Source organism: Chaetodon auriga, chromosome 8 (genome assembly GCF_051107435.1).
Source record: "Chaetodon auriga isolate fChaAug3 chromosome 8, fChaAug3.hap1, whole genome shotgun sequence".
NCBI classification, from domain to species: Eukaryota; Metazoa; Chordata; class Actinopteri; order Chaetodontiformes; family Chaetodontidae; genus Chaetodon; species Chaetodon auriga.
Genome location: NC_135081.1, coordinates 14,589,349 through 14,605,891, shown reverse-complemented (window position 1 = coordinate 14,605,891; position 16,543 = coordinate 14,589,349). Strand labels below are relative to the sequence as shown.

The 16,543-nt window shown below is 43.9% G+C and overlaps 2 protein-coding genes across 2 annotated transcripts; both read left to right on the top strand.

Moving 5' to 3' along the window:
• Nucleotides 1-86: 86 nt before the first annotated feature.
• On the top strand, nucleotides 87-6,137 carry LOC143325078 (meiotic recombination protein REC8 homolog). The gene is made up of 17 exons (XM_076737967.1): nucleotides 87-142; nucleotides 1,413-1,481; nucleotides 1,573-1,715; nucleotides 1,798-1,873; nucleotides 1,970-2,090; nucleotides 2,213-2,303; nucleotides 3,229-3,296; nucleotides 3,395-3,473; nucleotides 3,595-3,718; nucleotides 3,791-3,968; nucleotides 4,069-4,264; nucleotides 4,635-4,804; nucleotides 4,892-4,934; nucleotides 5,178-5,256; nucleotides 5,331-5,420; nucleotides 5,508-5,617; nucleotides 5,829-6,137. The coding sequence occupies exons 1-17, from the start codon at nucleotides 87-89 to the stop codon at nucleotides 5,933-5,935; spliced, it is 1,800 nt and encodes a 599-aa protein (XP_076594082.1). The 3' UTR covers nucleotides 5,936-6,137.
• A 2,876-nt stretch (nucleotides 6,138-9,013) lies between these two features.
• Nucleotides 9,014-14,023, top strand: clk2b (CDC-like kinase 2b). The gene is made up of 11 exons (XM_076737371.1): nucleotides 9,014-9,096; nucleotides 9,753-9,843; nucleotides 10,189-10,255; nucleotides 10,344-10,460; nucleotides 10,539-10,705; nucleotides 12,258-12,352; nucleotides 13,101-13,230; nucleotides 13,318-13,400; nucleotides 13,495-13,574; nucleotides 13,662-13,752; nucleotides 13,841-14,023. The coding sequence occupies exons 1-11, from the start codon at nucleotides 9,031-9,033 to the stop codon at nucleotides 14,021-14,023; spliced, it is 1,170 nt and encodes a 389-aa protein (XP_076593486.1). The 5' UTR covers nucleotides 9,014-9,030.
• The last annotated feature ends 2,520 nt before the right edge of the window (nucleotides 14,024-16,543 follow it).

Genomic DNA, 16,543 nt, shown 5'->3' with positions numbered 1-16,543 from the left:
TCCATCCACCGTCTCACCGCTCGGACGTTCCTGTATCAGCCTCCAGCCTCTTCTACTGATCGTCTCCTGCTCAGTCTGTCGCTGAAATGTTTTACTACCCGGCAGTTTTAACGCGTCATACAGGATGTTTTTCTACCATCTGGTGAGTAAAAATGTCTGACTGTCTTAAATCCATCTGCAGTGAAGTTACTTTATGTCGGCACGTTGTGTGTTTGGCGCAGTGTCGCTCACGGTGTTTTATTGAAGTAACGTGGAGTACTCCGCACCGTGAAAGTGCCGTGAAAGTGCCGTGAAAGCAGCATTTGGACTGATTTTACACACTGCTGCGTGTTTTACTGTAGAAAAATACTTGTATTTTGTAGTCTCATTGTAGGTTTTTTAAATCTCCATTTACAAAGTAACTAGTATCGACAGCTGGCAGATTACTGTCGTAATAAGTACATCATTACCCTCTGAAACGTAGTAGAATTAAAGTATAAGGTTGCATGAAATTCAAATAATCAAGTAAGTACCCCCGGATTGTACTCGCGTAGCCTAAAGTACTTGAGTAAATGTACTTAAATGTTGCTTTCCACCACTGGGGTGGGCCTATTACTTAAGCTGTACTATCCTTCATCATAACCAGATAAGCTCCTCCTGAATGCCTCCATCCTCTCGTAATATCAAGAAATTCCTTAAACATAAAATCCATATATCTTAATTGAGTTTTATGCCCCAACCTTCCTTTAATCTCACTGAAGATGCTTATCAACTTGTTACGCAGCATAAATAATGTTCAGACTGAAGTGCACAATGTTTCTTTGGGTCTGTTATAAGACCCAAAGAAACATTGTGCATTATTTAAGTATTTTTAAGGTGAACACTTTAGAGATTTTGTCCTTCAGTGAAAAAAATCCCACAATTTTTTACTATTTTCAGCATTAAAATATTAATGTTTGTCCATATTTAAAACCGAGATTCCTGATTCTCCATTGTATAAACCGCTCACACTTTTGGAGCTTGTACAATTTACCGCGTGGAAAAAAAAAAAAACTAAGGACAGAGTGCAGGTGCATCAGTGACAAAGACAACAAATATCTGGCAACAAAAACACGAAGTGAAACAACAAATCGAAGCCTTTGAAGTGGTCTTTACCAAAGACAGCAGCTGTGAGGACGAGGTCAAAGGTTACATTAAGGCAGGGTTTTAGAGGTGCAGATATGACGGTGAAATGACTTTATTTTTATGTGTTTCTTAATTTTTCTGATTCAAATGTGGTTTATTGACACGATGGTCAGTGGGTACAGTGTCAGGTTCAGTTTGCACATTCTTACATTGGATGCTATAATAAAACAACAGCTGATCCGTTTTGCCTTTGTAGCCTGATGAGTGAGATATGAATCGATTGGATCTCAGCTCTGTGCTCATTTCAGGCTGGTTGCTACAAAAGGCATCAGAGTTCCTCGTCGGGATTTCCTGAAAGTCAACGTCAAAAGTACCTGGTAAGATCTTACTGGAGTCATTTTTTCTCACGTCTGTGTAAGCGGCTGAGCTGTGATTGGTCCAGTTACAACAAAGCTGATGCCTGTACAGTGATGACATCATGACCTACGTGCTGGAGCAGGTCCCACCGCCTCAGCCGGGTCTGCCACGACCTCGCTTCTCCCTCTACCTCTCCTCCCAGCTCCAGTATGGCGTCATCATCGTCTACCACCGTCAGTGTGCTATCCTCCTGGGTAAGAAAATGAATGATTATTAAATTATTAACAAACTGGAGGAGAGAGATGCCGACAGGTGCGCTGGTTCTTATCATTCCAGAGGAGCTTCAGTCCATCGTGGGCCAGCTGGTGAAACCGAGGACATCCCAGAAAATTGATATGGACGACCACAGCAGGTGAGAACATCTGCTCAGCATTTCACACATTTGTGTGCACCTACAAACACAAAATAACTCCTGTGTCTTGCTGCTTCGCCTCCTGTTTTCTCCCAGGAAAGCTCTGGACCTCCCTGATGCCCTGTCTCTCCTGGAGGAGGCAGAAGGAGCTCCAGACCCTTTATTCGGAGTGATGTACATGCAGGATACCATGCCCAGTCCCAACACACTGATACAGGTGCCCAAATGCACAAGCAAGGAAAGGAATGCAGACATTTATAAGCGAAGGTAACGCTGGACATGGCCTACATGTTTGCACTGACAAAAATAAATCTCCTCTGCCTGTTCTGTGCCTCTCAGATGGGTCGAGACTATCTGAGAGAAACCCCTCCTGAGCATCCTGAGAGGACCAGTCCAGCTGCTGCTGCTGCTGCAGCAGCACCAGACAGTGGTAGGACAACTTGATGTGCTGTAACGACACGAATTTTAATGAGGGAATAAGATCTCTTCAGGGCATTTGGTCATTGCAGCAGAAGAAAACTAATGTTCTTCACAAACAAAAACAACAAAAATGACTCTTGAAATGAGAAATTGATACTGTAAATGCAGTAAAACGCCTGCGTTACAAACTGGAGACAAGGTTACCATGCGTCTAACAAAGAGAAGCTCTTGAGTTGCATTATGGGAAATGTAGGATCCAGTGTTTCTGAAAACTGACCCATAACAGAGACTGAAAGTCGGGACCTCTCGGCCGCTGCTGCACAGACTGTGACTATTCATGATTGATGATAGGTTCGCAGTTTTTCAAGTCTGCCTTACAACAACAGGATAAACATGTTTTGCTGGCTGTGGTTGGTCATGTTCATACTGGCTATGGAAAGACTTCCTCATGTGTTTCAGTTTAAGTGATGGGGGACAAAATCCACTATCTGAAGCTAATATGAGTGAGACAACTCAAGTGGATTTACATTTACAAATGTTTGAAATGCTATTTAAAGAATCTGCTTTCCAGAATGAGAATACACAAGGTCTGTCCTAATTAGTTCATTTACAGAAAGACGTATACAAACGTGTCCAGTGTGTCAGCTTGTGTGCGGTAACATGCACAGAAATACCAGGCAGATCCAGCAGAAATAGTGAGCAGCACATCGCAGAGAGACACCATGGGTCAGGTCAGGGCAGACTGCCTTCCGCAGCCTCCTCCTAATTGGCCGAGGCTGATACCGCGGTGTCAGGAAGTGTTGTGTGGCCGGGTTTCACTCACATTAATTGCAGCTTGATTAGCAGCATCCTCTCCTGCTGGTTTCACTGGCTTTTCTAGCTGTTTCTAGCCGAAATAGTGGCTTTTTAATAATGTCATCTATACCCCCCCCCAGACATAACGGCATCTCCAGAGGACATTACTCTGAGAGAGACGGAGCCGGTCGCTATCCCTGTTGGAGAGGTACGGCTGTCAAAAGTAGCTCATGCAAAGACATTTTTGTAGAAGATTTCCTGCTGGTTTTCATCCATCTTTCCCTTCTTTTCTCTCTTCTTCTCTAGTTTGAGGGTGAAGAGCTTTCAGTACAGCATCCAGATACTCTCGACTTCCTCTTCGCCCAAACAGATCACTTTCCAGAAGGTGTGTGGCGTAGCTAAGAGCTCCTTTCCTTAACAAGACAAGGCTGACAGCGAGGGCTGAGGAGAGGAGACAAGGAAGGAGGAGAGATGTGTTGTTTTGTCCCTTTAACCTTTTCTAACAGAGCACGTGGAGATGCCGAGAGAAGAGGTGACACCAGGGGAGGAAGAGAGGGAGCTGGAAAGGGGCGGACGAGACGAAGACCTGGAGAGACAGAGAACAAAAGAGCTCACAGGATCGCCCACTGGGTAAATGATCCAGATCATTTCAGCACACAGATCCACACAAACACACACTGACTGTGTTTCTGCCCGTGTCAGATTACAGCCCATCAGTCTCTCCAGTGAAGACGCCATGCTGTCACCACAGGAAGAGACAGGTCCATCCGCGGAGAAGCCTGGACCCCCCGTCGACCAGCTGACCCCCGTCTCCGAGCCCGTCATCCCCTCCCCGCCGCCTGCAGCAAGGGAACGTGAAAGACCGACTCCGGAGTTAGAGGTGCCCGCTTTGTCCAACAGACAGAATATGGAAGCGCTGTCTGATGAGGCACACTTCAACTAACTTCATTGTGGCTTCACTTCCTGCCTGCCTTACCCAGGATGTGCCTCCTCCTGAGGTGAAGAGGAAGAGGAAGAGGCAGCTGATCTTCTTTGATCCGGAGACGCAGATCCCCCAGGAGGAGCTGCAGCAGCAGATCAACAACCCTCGGACTGAGACCAGAAGTCCGCCTGTCCCACCGCCTTCCTCTCACAGGATGCCCTCTGCTGCTGAGCTCTTCAACACCCCCTGCACCTGTCAGTAACACACCTGTCAAAGAAAGACTACAGCAGAGCGCCGTCACAACAGCCCAAAACATCAGCTAAAGGTCCAGCTCGCTCACACAGGTGTTTTCAACCTGTCTGGCTGAACACACCTCTTGTCAGGTTGAGGTTGGATGCTGGAAATTGTTCCACCACACTTTATGCACTAACTGTCTCTCTTGCCAGCAGCCTCTCTCAAACTCACAGCTGATCGATTCAATTGGGCCGATTTACTGATGTAAAGTGTTACACGCGTCACCTTTAATTCTACTTTTTTTTCCCTCCACCTCTTGCTATTTTCAAGGATGTGACTTAAGCAACCTTTTCAAAAATAAACCTCAAAGCTATTCCCCCCCCCCCGCAGTCTTGCCTGAGGAGGTGCTCCGTCTATGGAGACGAGCTGCCACCGTGACGCCGCTGTCAGGCTCGGAGCTGCAGGTGGGGGAGAGAGGGCCCGAGTCCACGGACTCTGAAAGAGAGCGAGAGGCGATGGAGGCGGCCACAACAGAGGAGGAGAGACTCGAGCTCCAGGAGGTGTGGAGGCACGCTTGTTCATTCGTGGCCCTCTGTGGACATCTGCGAAGCCTGATGAAAAACGTGTGTGTCTGTGTGTGAAAACAGGGATCCAGAGAGTTGTCAGAGCCAGAGATGTTTGACATTGCAGGTAAATCTTGTTGATGCTGCAGTGTGGAGACTGTGGAGTGACTAGTTTGTGTTTAACTGGGGGTGAAATCGTTGTCCTCGATGTGTTTCCACTGCGGCTGCATTCAGACACGAGCTAAAGTGGCTTGTGTCCTCCCTGAGGGGGAGGCTGAGGTCAGAGGTCAGGGCTAGGCATGTATCACTTATGGTTAAGGGTGAGGACAAGCGTCCAAGGAATGAATTGAGGCTGTGTCTCTGGCTTCAGGTTCACTGTCTCTGGAGGCCTCTGATCAAAGGGACGTGTCTCCAGAGATCTCCCCCATGTACACGTCCGAGAGGGAAGGGTGAGTAACACAGACAGACCCGTGAAGCGTGTGAGCGCGCTCATGCTAATCTGCATGTGTGTGCTTGTTGGCAGGCTCCCCTTCTCCACGTCTGTTCCTACATTAGAGGACATCCCAGAGGTGGTGGACGAGCTGCTGGAAGGAGCTGAAGCAGGGTCTCCTGGGTAAGGAACCAGCGGAGACTCGTTAGGTTTTCCCAGTCTTGGGGTTTGGTTCGGAGGGTACGACTGTGTGTTTGCGTGTGTGTTCAGGCTCCTGCCGGAGTTGGCCAAGCAGGAAGAGGAACCTGTGCTTTTTCAGTCTCTTCTGCCTCCAGAGGCCGACCGCAGGACGGTCAGCAGCATTTTTCTGAGGCTCCTGGGTAAGGCCTCACCGTCACTCACCATCGGATCGTCCCATTCCTCATTCCAGAGGAGGCTCTTTAATTTCATAGTAGAGCTGAATTTTAAAATGTGTCATTTCACTCCAGCTTGTTGTCTATATGTGTTAATATATGGATTTTTTCCTACAGCTGATTTGAGTCATTTCAGTAAGTGGATGTTTTAAACTCAGTGTGTGTGTTTTGTTGGCAGAGAATTTATCGGCCAGGAACATACGGGTGGAGCAGGACGAGCCATATGGGGACATATTGATCTTACCTGGACAAGACAGAGGACAGGACAGTTCAGGACAGGACTGATGTTCTGACTCCAGTCCCTCAGGAGCCCCAAATCAAATACCATCGTTCGGTCTGATCGAAGATTATTTGGCTGTTTGTGACATTTCCTGAGTTCAGAAAAAAAAAAGTTCTGTAGAAGTCAAATGTTTTCCTTCTGATTTGTTGTTTCTGCGTCTTGATGAAAAGTTTGAGATTGTTTGAAAACTGAAGCTGTTCGGTGTGAATACCTCTCACATAATAAAAAATGAGTTGTACTCCTTCATTGTCAGAGTTTCTCCTCTCTGCATTTACGAGTGCAAGACTCAGACGGTCTGTGTGTGAGTTCACACAGGAGGAATTTGCTGTCAGACATCAACAATAGGACACAGTGAAATAAGAAAAGGAAAAGCATGTTACATTGAAACGTGTCTTGCTTTGTGATATAAAGTAACATCATCTTCTCCTGCTCTATCCATTCTCTCTAATGGCGACCACTTTCCATAGCGAGTTAATGGCCACTGAGTCTGTATCTTTCTGGGTTTGTCTTTTTCTAAGATGTCTTATTCAGGCTAAACATTGAGCTGTTGAATTAGTTGTATGATATCAGTCTGCTTGCTTTACTTGTGAGCAGTTGGGAATAATTTTCATAGCATTACTTTGACATGAACATGAGCTCCTCATTTGGACTGCCAACTTTCATCTAATTGACACCTCTGAGACGCTCCGGTGCCACACGTCCATATTTTCACACAGTGAAAAACAGCTTTCATAACTGATCACATCAAAGGGGTGAAGACACACTGACAGCACACGGACAGACGAGACAGAGCAGCAGAGTGCAGCAGAGAGTCGTTCAGACCGTCACAGGGAGAAACACACCACTGTCTTGTATTGGAATTTATTCCCATGCATGCTCACAGTCTCTCAGGTGTCCTCCTCCTCCTCCTCCTCCTCCTCCTCCACACACACAGGCAGGAGTGACAGCGAGTTTCTATCATTACGAGGATGCTCTGTCGCAAGTTTTATCATGGTTCCTAATAAGGTTTTTAGGTAAGCATAACACTCCAACATTAAAAAGCACCTTTCATTTATGTGGAATTTTGGCTCACTTTGTTCTTCAATTAAATGATTGATTTAATTAAATTAAATTGTTAAAAAATGCAAATGCACCTCTAAGCAGCACTTGTGCATGTGCTCAGTCCATTTCCACAGCACCCTTTCACTGAACTGGAGGAGACCACCCTGTACATTGATAAGTCAGAGGTCAGGGGACTGATGCTGGCCCCTTGAAAAAACATATTACTGAGGGATCCGTCTCCCCGGATGGACAAACAAATGAAAATCTTTGATATATCTAGATTATAGAAAGAGAAAAAGAGTTAAGGGGCATTATTTATTCATCTTCCACAAAGTTAATGAACCGAACGGGTAAGACTGTCATTCAGTTGTCGGTATATTCAGGGACTGAACTCTTCAATTTTTGCACCGAAAACTACAAGTCCCAAATTTCTATCTAGTATAAACAACATCGATCTAATTATCTGACATGAAACGCGGAACCAGATTCACACCAACACAGAACACACTGACAGCAGCAAAGCTGTCTGAACCCCGCTAAAAATACCCGCAATGGAACAAATGAGGAGCTCATGTTCATGTCAAAGTAATGCTATGAAAGTAACTCCCAACTGCTCAAAGTAAAAGAAGCAGAAAAACATAATGAAACTATTTCAAGCGGTGGAAACAGAAATCCAGAATGCTTTAACTTACTGGACAGAGAATTTCAAAAAGCTCAATATTTAGCCTGAATAAAACATCTTGGAAAAAGACAAACAAGATACAGACTCGGTGGCCATTAACTCGCTATAGAAAGCGGTCGCCATTAGAGAGAATGGACAGAAAGAGCCGAGAGGCTTTGTCTCGATGGTGGAACAGGAGAAGCTGAGACAGAGATGAACTTTCTCACAAGCTGTCCAAAATACAAAGAAATCAGAGAAGATGTTTTCCTCAGATTGAACCAGAAAATCTCACACTTTCTTTTCCTCTCAGAAGACAAACTGAAAGGGTTCTGGGAGGAGACAGAAGAGCAGGAGAGGATGTTGCTTCATATCACAAAGCAAGACACGTTTCAGTCAACATACTTTTCCTTCCTTTCCTGGTTTCCTCTCTGTATTCTCTTGCTAATAGATGAAAGCAGTGGTGAGCTGGGGGGGGATGTGGGTGGATGGTGGTGATGGGGTGTCTGAGGGTGAGGGTCAGGGGTCAGGGCAAAGGTCAAAGGTCATCATCAATCATTTTGTTTTGACACAAAGTGCTGCATACTGTATATCTCATCGACTTTAAGAGATTTCAGATGAATATTTGTACTGTTTTTATTGACTTTTATTGATTTTTAAAGACATTTCTTTCTATTATTCTGCACTGAAATGAGGAATGTAACCTCTCAGTTCAGCTCATGCTCTCCTTTGAACTACACAATCAAAGCTTTATAAGAGGTGTGTCAGCTATTCCTGTAAAGAAAGCATGCGCTCTATATGAGAGGTATCTGTCGCATGCAGCGCAGGACAGGTGTGGCAAAACATATTGCACGGGTTAAGGAGGTGCAAGGAGGAGGGTAAGTAAGTTGAGTGAAACTGGATCTCCCCTCCGTCGCTCCCCTTGGCCACATCTTGATTCTCCTCTGAAGACTTTCTCAGGGGGTTGTGACCAAAGTTTATTATTAGCATCTGTCTCGGCTCTCTCTTTCTCACTCTCTCGTTTCTGTCTGTCACTTTCTGTTTTTGTCTTGTGCTTCAGCTTTCTTGTTTTGCTGTTTGATGTTTTCTTTTCTTTTTTTCCTCGTAAGGTGTTTCTTCTGCTGCTGGTTTCTGTGGTTAGACCGTGAAGCTGTGTCTCTCCTTCGCCCCTGGTTTCCGCAGACAACGCTTCAGGCTATTTTTTGCTTTGTTACAACTCCATGCTCTCTAGCTTTTCTGTTTCCTTTGCTTTTGCATTGTCCCGTCCTCTGTCCTCCTTTTCTACTCTAAACTCGTCGCTTTTCTGCTGCTTCCTCACCTGCCTTCATCTTTCTGGAACCTCCCTCCATCCTCTTCTCCTCCACCCAAGCTCATCTCTCAGTATCGCGGCACTTCTGCACAATGGGAAAGACTGAGCTGTACTCTCTCTACAAAGGTTTTCTGGACTGTATTTGCCTCTGCCTCTCTGTGAGTATCTCCATTTTATGTGCATGCATTTTCACCTCTGCATCTCTGTTGACCTCTGACCTGAAATCATCTGCAATAAGTGGTAATTTTGCCTTTAAGCTCTTCAGTCTTCTAACAACAAATCACATGCAGGCCGTGTGTGTTTGCACAGTACGTGTCGCTTGTCTATTTCGTGGCCTCGTGTCCTGCAGTAAGTGTCTCCTCAGCACATGCTGGGCTTCTCATATTAATAACAGTCTCAAAGTGTGGATGGAAATAGAGCCTCTGCTCCTCCAAAGAGGCCAGAAGTCATTTGACATTTCTTATTAACCTCCTTTAGAACAAGCTCAGGTCATCAGGATCAATCTCAATGTGCATAAGCTCACATTCTGGAGGATTTGCTTTCATCACGGCTGCATTAAGAGAGGCTGCATTTTAAATGAACGCACGAAATGAAGCAGCTTTCAGTGCATTTCTTTGTATTGCCATGTGAGCTTGAATGCATCTGTCACAGCCAGAGGGGAATCCAGCTGATGACCTTTCAGGACCCAGATGTCAGACGTCACTCTGTCTTCTTTAGTTGGACAGTGAAGACAGGGACAGAAGGAGGCTGATTTCTGCTCAGATCTTTCCTCTTTTGTTCCACCTGTCATAAATTTACTTGACTTTGTTTCCAGCGGAGCAAAGATGAGCCTGCAGGCAACAACGAGAGAGACACTGAGAATGGACACCTGATCTACAAAAGTGGGGACATCCTTGAGGACAGATGTAGGTCCCAGTTCAGTTGGAAGTGATGGCAGCCATCGAACTGTAAAAACACTACCACTTTATTTTCACCTGTCTTGCATGAAAAATTTATGTGGGATTATCAAAATAATTGCCAATTAACTGATGACAAAACATCATATTTTATAAACTCTTTATGTGTTTCAGATGCAAAAATCTTACTTTAAAGTAGTTACTGATTAAAGCAGTCTGATAATGGTAGTGAACAGTACAATATTTCCCTCAGAGATGTAGTGTAGTTGTGTTAAGTAGCATGAAAAGAACAAGTACCTCACATCAACTTGAGTAAATGTACTTAGTTACATTCCACCATTGTCTGTCCTCCAGATGAAATCGTGGACACTTTAGGTGAGGGAACTTTTGGGAAGGTGGTGCAATGTTTGGACCACAGCAGGTAATTTGCTCTGACTTCTCATTAATGTTGACCAATACGCAACATGTGCAGTATTTCTATGCTTTAAAGGCGGTGTTTTAACACACAGAGGAGGAAGTCAAATTGCTCTGAAGATCATTAAGAACTTGGAGAAATATAGAGAAGCAGCCAGGCTGGAAATCAATGTGCTGGAGAAGATCAGAGAGAGAGATCCACACAACAAGCAGTGAGTAGTTTGTGACGATGTGCCTCTTTTCCTGTCTTGTACATTTACTCTCATTTATTGTGTTTCTCTTCCCGTCAGTCACTGCGTGCAGATGCTGGACTGGTTTGACTACTACGGTCATGTGTGCATCTCTTTTGAGCTGCTGTCGCTCAGCACTTTCGACTTCTTGAAAGCAAACAACTTCCTGCCTTATCCAATTAACCAGATCCGACACATGGCCCACCAGATCTGCCACGCTGTCAGCTGTGAGTCCAATGTGCATCACATTAACTGTGCCACTTTGCTTTTTTGGGGATCAATGTCAGTGATGGCAGCAAGCCGATTATTCACAGCTGTCCCACCGATGCAGCAGTGGACAAGGCAGGTAGATATTTAGAGGGTGAGTGTTACCTGGAGATGACACAAGTGTTCCTGATTTACATCCTTATACCAGACAAAGTGAAAGACAAACACAGTTTGGGCTGTTATTTTTCAAATCAATTATTCTACTGGTCCTTTTGTTGATTAGCCTAATGGATTCATTCAATTCCAGAAAATAATGAAAATTGCTCAACCTAATTTCCAAATGTCCAAAATGCAAAAGTAGATTAAAAAAAAGACAGAAAAATCACATTTGAGAACTGATGTTTTTGAGCATTTTTGCTTAAAAGGTGACTTAAAGAATTCATTGATGATCAAATGATCAACATGATCAAAATTGTTGTTGTTTATTTTCTTTTTGATCAACTAATTGATTCATCAAATAATCATTTCAGCACTAAACATGACAATAATTGCTGAGTGAGTTTTGACATACAGGGAATGAAAACAATCAAAAATATGACAAATGTATCAAGCATCAAATATACATTTTAAAGTGAGCTGCACAGTCTTTGAAACAAAGACAATGGAAGGAATGTACAAATGTTCACAGTATAAAGAATATGTGCAGCGTGCAGAGATAATAATTCACAGATGTGTGTTAATGTGACAGAGTCAGATGTGGAGACTTTATGTTAATGTGACGTGCAGCATCCCCGGGAGGGGATAAGAGTCAGTGTCAGTGGGGGTCCTGGGCCTTGTTGATGAAACCACCTGCAGTTGGGAAGAAACTGTTTCTTCCAGGTGTACAGGTCGTGGGCATGTGATCAGAGTGATGTGAATGGTGTTTAGAGCGTTGACCCCCAAGTTATTCTGTCCACACCAGGTCACCAGACGTTTATTATGAGCCCAGTAAGGGCGGCGTCATCTGCAGACCTCAGAGGCTTGACAGAGTGATGACTGGAGCTGCTGCTGCTGCTGCTGCTGTGCTCTTGAGCAAGAAACTTTGCTTACTAGTGAACTGGTCTATGTAGTGATTCAAGGTGGTCCTGAGAAAAACAGCAAGCTTATGAGGCATTATCAGTGTGACTTTATTGTAAATTATTTCTTGATGTTTTTGCCAATTATAAGTAATTAGCTACAATACATACATTAAAAACATCTTGTGTTGCCAGGTTGTGAGACCCTTTTTAACAGTGTTTACTATGAGTGTAGGTGTATTGTGAACTTATTTGAGGTGCAGATGATCATTAACGCTACCAAACAAAACACAGCACACACTGAAGGATTCCAGTATTTTCAGTTAAAGCAACATTCAGCAGACAAACTGGCTTCAACAGGGTTTCTCATATATGTAGAATTTTCCACTGACATTCATTTTTTCCCCACAAATCCATCATGATGTTTTACTGTTAAACCAGCAGAAAACCTGACCAGACGAGGGCGTCGGCTCTCTCCTGATAAATCTTAACACCCCCCCCTCTGTCTCCAATGCAGTTCTCCATGACAACAAGCTGACTCACACCGACCTGAAGCCTGAGAACATCCTCTTTGTCAACTCAGACTACTCCCTCATATACAACGCTGAGAAGGTTAGAAACAACTGCAGGCATGAGGGCTGGGACCTGAAAGAAAACCAGAGTGTTAAATAAGCAGGGATTAATGCAGATTGCTTTGTGGTTGCCCATTTGGATGCAAATTTTTCAGAGCAGTACCCGTGAACCACCCACATGTGTTTCCTTTAGGCAGGCATATTTATCCAGGATGACTGGATAAATATGCCTGCCTTCGTGAGACGATCTACGGTGTTTTTGAAGAGATTTCTTTTTACAATTTCTATTCAATAGAAAAATGCCATGTTTTTGCATCTAGTTGGTCTTTCCATCGACAGTCACGCCACCTCTGAAATTTGCCTCATGTGCTGTCTGAACACAGTGAAAATGACAAGTTGTGTTTTGTACGTCAGGCTAGGTTCTAACCCTTTTTTCCAGTCTTCATGCCAATCAAAGCTAAGGCCGTAGCCTCAGATATGCTAAAATCTTGAACTCTTCCTTGAGCGTAGTTGCACAGTTTTCTTTTGCAGTAGAGGATTATTAACACGGGTGTGGTCACTTATAGTTTTCATTGATAACAGGTGACAGCATGATGATTGGGTATGAAAGGGGCATCCTCGAAAGGCTTTGTGAACACATGATTGGATAAAGGATATTAGGCTACAAAAAGCCAAAACTATGAAGATAAAACCCAACGTGTAATTAACTAGAACGTTAACTTGACTTCTTCTTTAAATGATGAGATAAAGTTCCTAAACATTAAAGTTGCTCCATCCGTCTTCTTCAGAAGTGCAACGAGAGGAGAGTAAATGACACCACCGTGCAGCTGATTGACTTCGGTAGCGCCACCTTTGACCAGGAACACCACTCTGTTGTCATCTCTACGCGTCACTACCGTGCTCCAGAGGTCATTCTGGGTAAGAGATGCTGATTTAGACCTGGGAGGTACCAGGAGCTGTCAGTCCTGTTGTTTTTGAAGGTTTTGTTGCTCTTCTCTCCCACAGAGTTGGGTTGGAGTCACCCTTGTGACGTGTGGAGTATCGGCTGCATGCTGTTCGAATACTACGAAGGCTTCACACTGTACCAGGTCACATGTTTCATACCGCTTGCATGCAGAAAGTAGGATGATTTTGATCTTGTTCAGACGGTCTTCACTTAAGTGCTTCTGTGTTTAATTACAGACTCATGACAATAAAGAGCATCTTGCCATGATGGAGAGAATACAGGGACCAATTCCTCAGAGAATGATCCAAAGGAGCAGGTCACACACTCCTGTGTCACTGTCACGTACGCGCAAACACACATGCAAACAAACTCTGTCTGATGAAACATTATTCTTTCTTCACAGAAAGCAGAAGTATTTCCACCGTGGGCGTCTCGACTGGAGCGAGTGCTCCAAGGCCGGACGCTACGTGAAAGCCAAGTGCAAACCATTAAGGGTGAGCTGAGGCAGGCGCAAACTTCTAAACATGAGTCAAGCCCATGAACTCCCTTACACAGCGTCTCTCTCTAATCTTTGCTTTTCAGAAGTACTTGTTGTCACACAGCACAGAGCACCACCAGTTTTTTAATCTCTTGGAGAGGATGCTGGAGTACGAGCCCTCAAAACGCATCTCTCTCTCCTCTGCTCTGTGTCACCCCTTCTTCCTGCCCCTCCATCATCCAAGAAAGAGTCACGTCTGGAGGGACAGCTGTGACATGAGCAGATGACCATGAATAGCCACTTGACCCTATGAGGACCACGCCAGTGTGTCTGCAATTCTTAGTTTCTCAGTTACAAATCACATAAACGTGACATTATGTTTCAATCAGGAGAGGTGAATTAAAATAAGGCCTTAAAAAGTGATTAAGAAATACACAGTTTGATATAATGTGCACTATTGAAAAAGCTGGCTTTGGCAATGAGAAACCATTTTTATGGGGTAATAATGCCATGAGATGTACGGGAATATTCCCCTGATGGGGTTTAGACGGTGGTGGTGGTGAAAGAGTGAAGAACGAGAGCTGGAGATTTGGATGGATGTGATTAGGAAGGACCCATTGGACTGGTGGCTGCGATGAAACTGGAAGCTGCGGTGGGTCATGTCAATCAGACAGTGGAACGCCCTCAGTCAGCTGATTCAGCTGTAAGTGGAAAAGAAAACTCTACATAATTAAAGTAAGGCAAGTGAAGGCAATTTAATTCACAACAAAACAGGCAGAGACAGAGAAGCATTAGAATTCAGCATGAGTTGTGTTTCTGGCCACCCAGAATGTCCAATATTCCCTCTCTTAGCTCTGTTTTTGGTCTCCACCAACTTCTGAGGGAAATGTCTGGCTCCTTAGCTGCTGAATGCTGCTGCTCTCTAACTGTGTCTGAGGCTCCAGGCCTCATTTGCTCTCCATTCTTTTTTCTGTGGTTTGAAAATCATTGACTCTTACAGCTTGCTTTATTTGTCAGTGTTACATTATTGTTGCATTGTAATGCAGATTGATTTAAGAACAGTGTTTCATCATAACAATAATGTATCTCTGGAAAAAAAAAAAAAAAAAGCATACCTGACTTCCACACAAAAGGACAAGCAAGTTTCATCAGCCTGCTGATCGATTTTTGTATCAAAGTAAATGAGGTGGCAACCATTTGTAAAACACAGCAGCATGGTTTGCAGAATGGTGGAGAAAATGAGCCAAAACAAGCAGAATCACTGGGTCCTGTCTCTGAAACACTGGTCCTCATGTGCACCAAGTTTGCTTCAAAATGCTAAAAAGTCGTATCTCTAAAATTTAGAGGATTTAGATACAAAACCTTAAACTTTATGATCCTTTAAAAAGTAGTTTTATGCTTCAGTCACTTTATAATAATAATTAGGTTTATTTGTAATAAGTTTTGTATGGAATGACTTCTTTAGTTTTTCAATAAAGTCAGTTCTTCTGTTCACCCAGAGGACAGTCCATCCGTGCACGTCTCTCTCTCTCTCACACACACACACACACACACACACACACATAGGGCCACTTTACTTGCAGCCGTCCTTTGGCATCTTGATTGAGTGCAGCTCAGCAGAGAGCGTGGTCACAAGGCTGAGCGAGTGTGTGCTCTTGCCAGTTTTCCTCTTCAGCCTTGGCAGAGCTGAGAAAGAGTTACTGTCTGCTGATGTGTGTTTGACTGAATGAGACCTTATTTCTGAAGTGTATGCGTGTGGGAGGTTGTGTGCGCTTGTACGTGTGTATTAGTGAGGGTATGTCTAAGTGTGTGTGTATCGTCTCCGTCTTGGCTAAACTGAAAGTGATTTTGGACTGTGAATAAACATGAATGATGCTAAAAGTACAACAGGCGTTTTTAAGTGTTTTTAAGTGTGCGTGGAGACTTGATGAAGGAAAGAAAATCAATATCTCTTTGTGTGATAGTATCATGATTGGGCAGGAGATTTAGATTTAGAGGGATCCTCTGGCATTAATTGAATAGAATTTTAATTTTTTCATTAGTGCATAATCACCTGAAAATAAGAAAAGTTGAGTTTTCGTTCTCTTAGAGTGACCTCTTTATATCCACAGAGGGAGCAGGTCCTCTTTCGGATGGTCTGCCATGTTGCACAGACCTGTTTCTGAGGCGTGAGATGAGGACTATTCAGATGATTGCAATCTGCAACCTCACCACTAGATGCTACGAAATCTTACATGCTGAACATATAAACAAGTGGTTTAACCTGCATTTATTGTGTTTTAACAGGCTGAGAGCACACGCTGCCAGCATCTGCTCCAGCCTTGAACCAAAAGGATCGTGGAATCTGTCTGTGTCAAAAAGTGCTCTAAATAAATCATTGTTCATTCATATTCATGATCTGCAAACTAGTATTACATGATATTATATAGAATAAAATATGAGAATGACACTGTGGTTGTGCTACAGAACTCCAAGATGGTGCCTATTCATTTGAATAAAAATTGCTCACCCAGCGCTGCAGGGAGTCTGTCCACAGCATGATATAAAATGACCAGGAAGTACACAAGCCCTGTGTGTACTGTACTGGACTGAATGAATGAATCCCCTGATGGTCACACTGGCTTTGTTTAAGGCAACAAATTTCCACATATTTAGGTCATTATGCTCACATGTGATAAGGAGATATACATTTAGCTAACCTTTTGTTTGTGCAGAAGACACGCCTCTCGTGACTTCACGCATGGGAGTGTGTGTGTGTGTGTGTGTGTGTCTGTGTGTGTGTGTGTGTGTGTGTGTGTGTGTGATGG

Bases quoted from the DNA above. Each gene is read 5' to 3' on its own strand.
- LOC143325078 (XM_076737967.1), top strand. From the start codon at position 87: ATGTTTTACTACCCGGCAGTTTTAACGCGTCATACAGGATGTTTTTCT. The intron at 3,969-4,068 runs GTGCCCGCTTTG...TGCCTTACCCAG, and splicing joins GACCGACTCCGGAGTTAGAG to GATGTGCCTCCTCCTGAGGT. The intron at 4,935-5,177 runs GTAAATCTTGTT...CTCTGGCTTCAG, and splicing joins AGAGATGTTTGACATTGCAG to GTTCACTGTCTCTGGAGGCC.
- clk2b (XM_076737371.1), top strand. From the start codon at position 9,031: ATGGGAAAGACTGAGCTGTACTCTCTCTACAAAGGTTTTCTGGACTGT. The intron at 9,844-10,188 runs GTAGGTCCCAGT...TCTGTCCTCCAG, and splicing joins GGACATCCTTGAGGACAGAT to ATGAAATCGTGGACACTTTA. The intron at 10,256-10,343 runs GTAATTTGCTCT...TTTAACACACAG, and splicing joins CAATGTTTGGACCACAGCAG to AGGAGGAAGTCAAATTGCTC.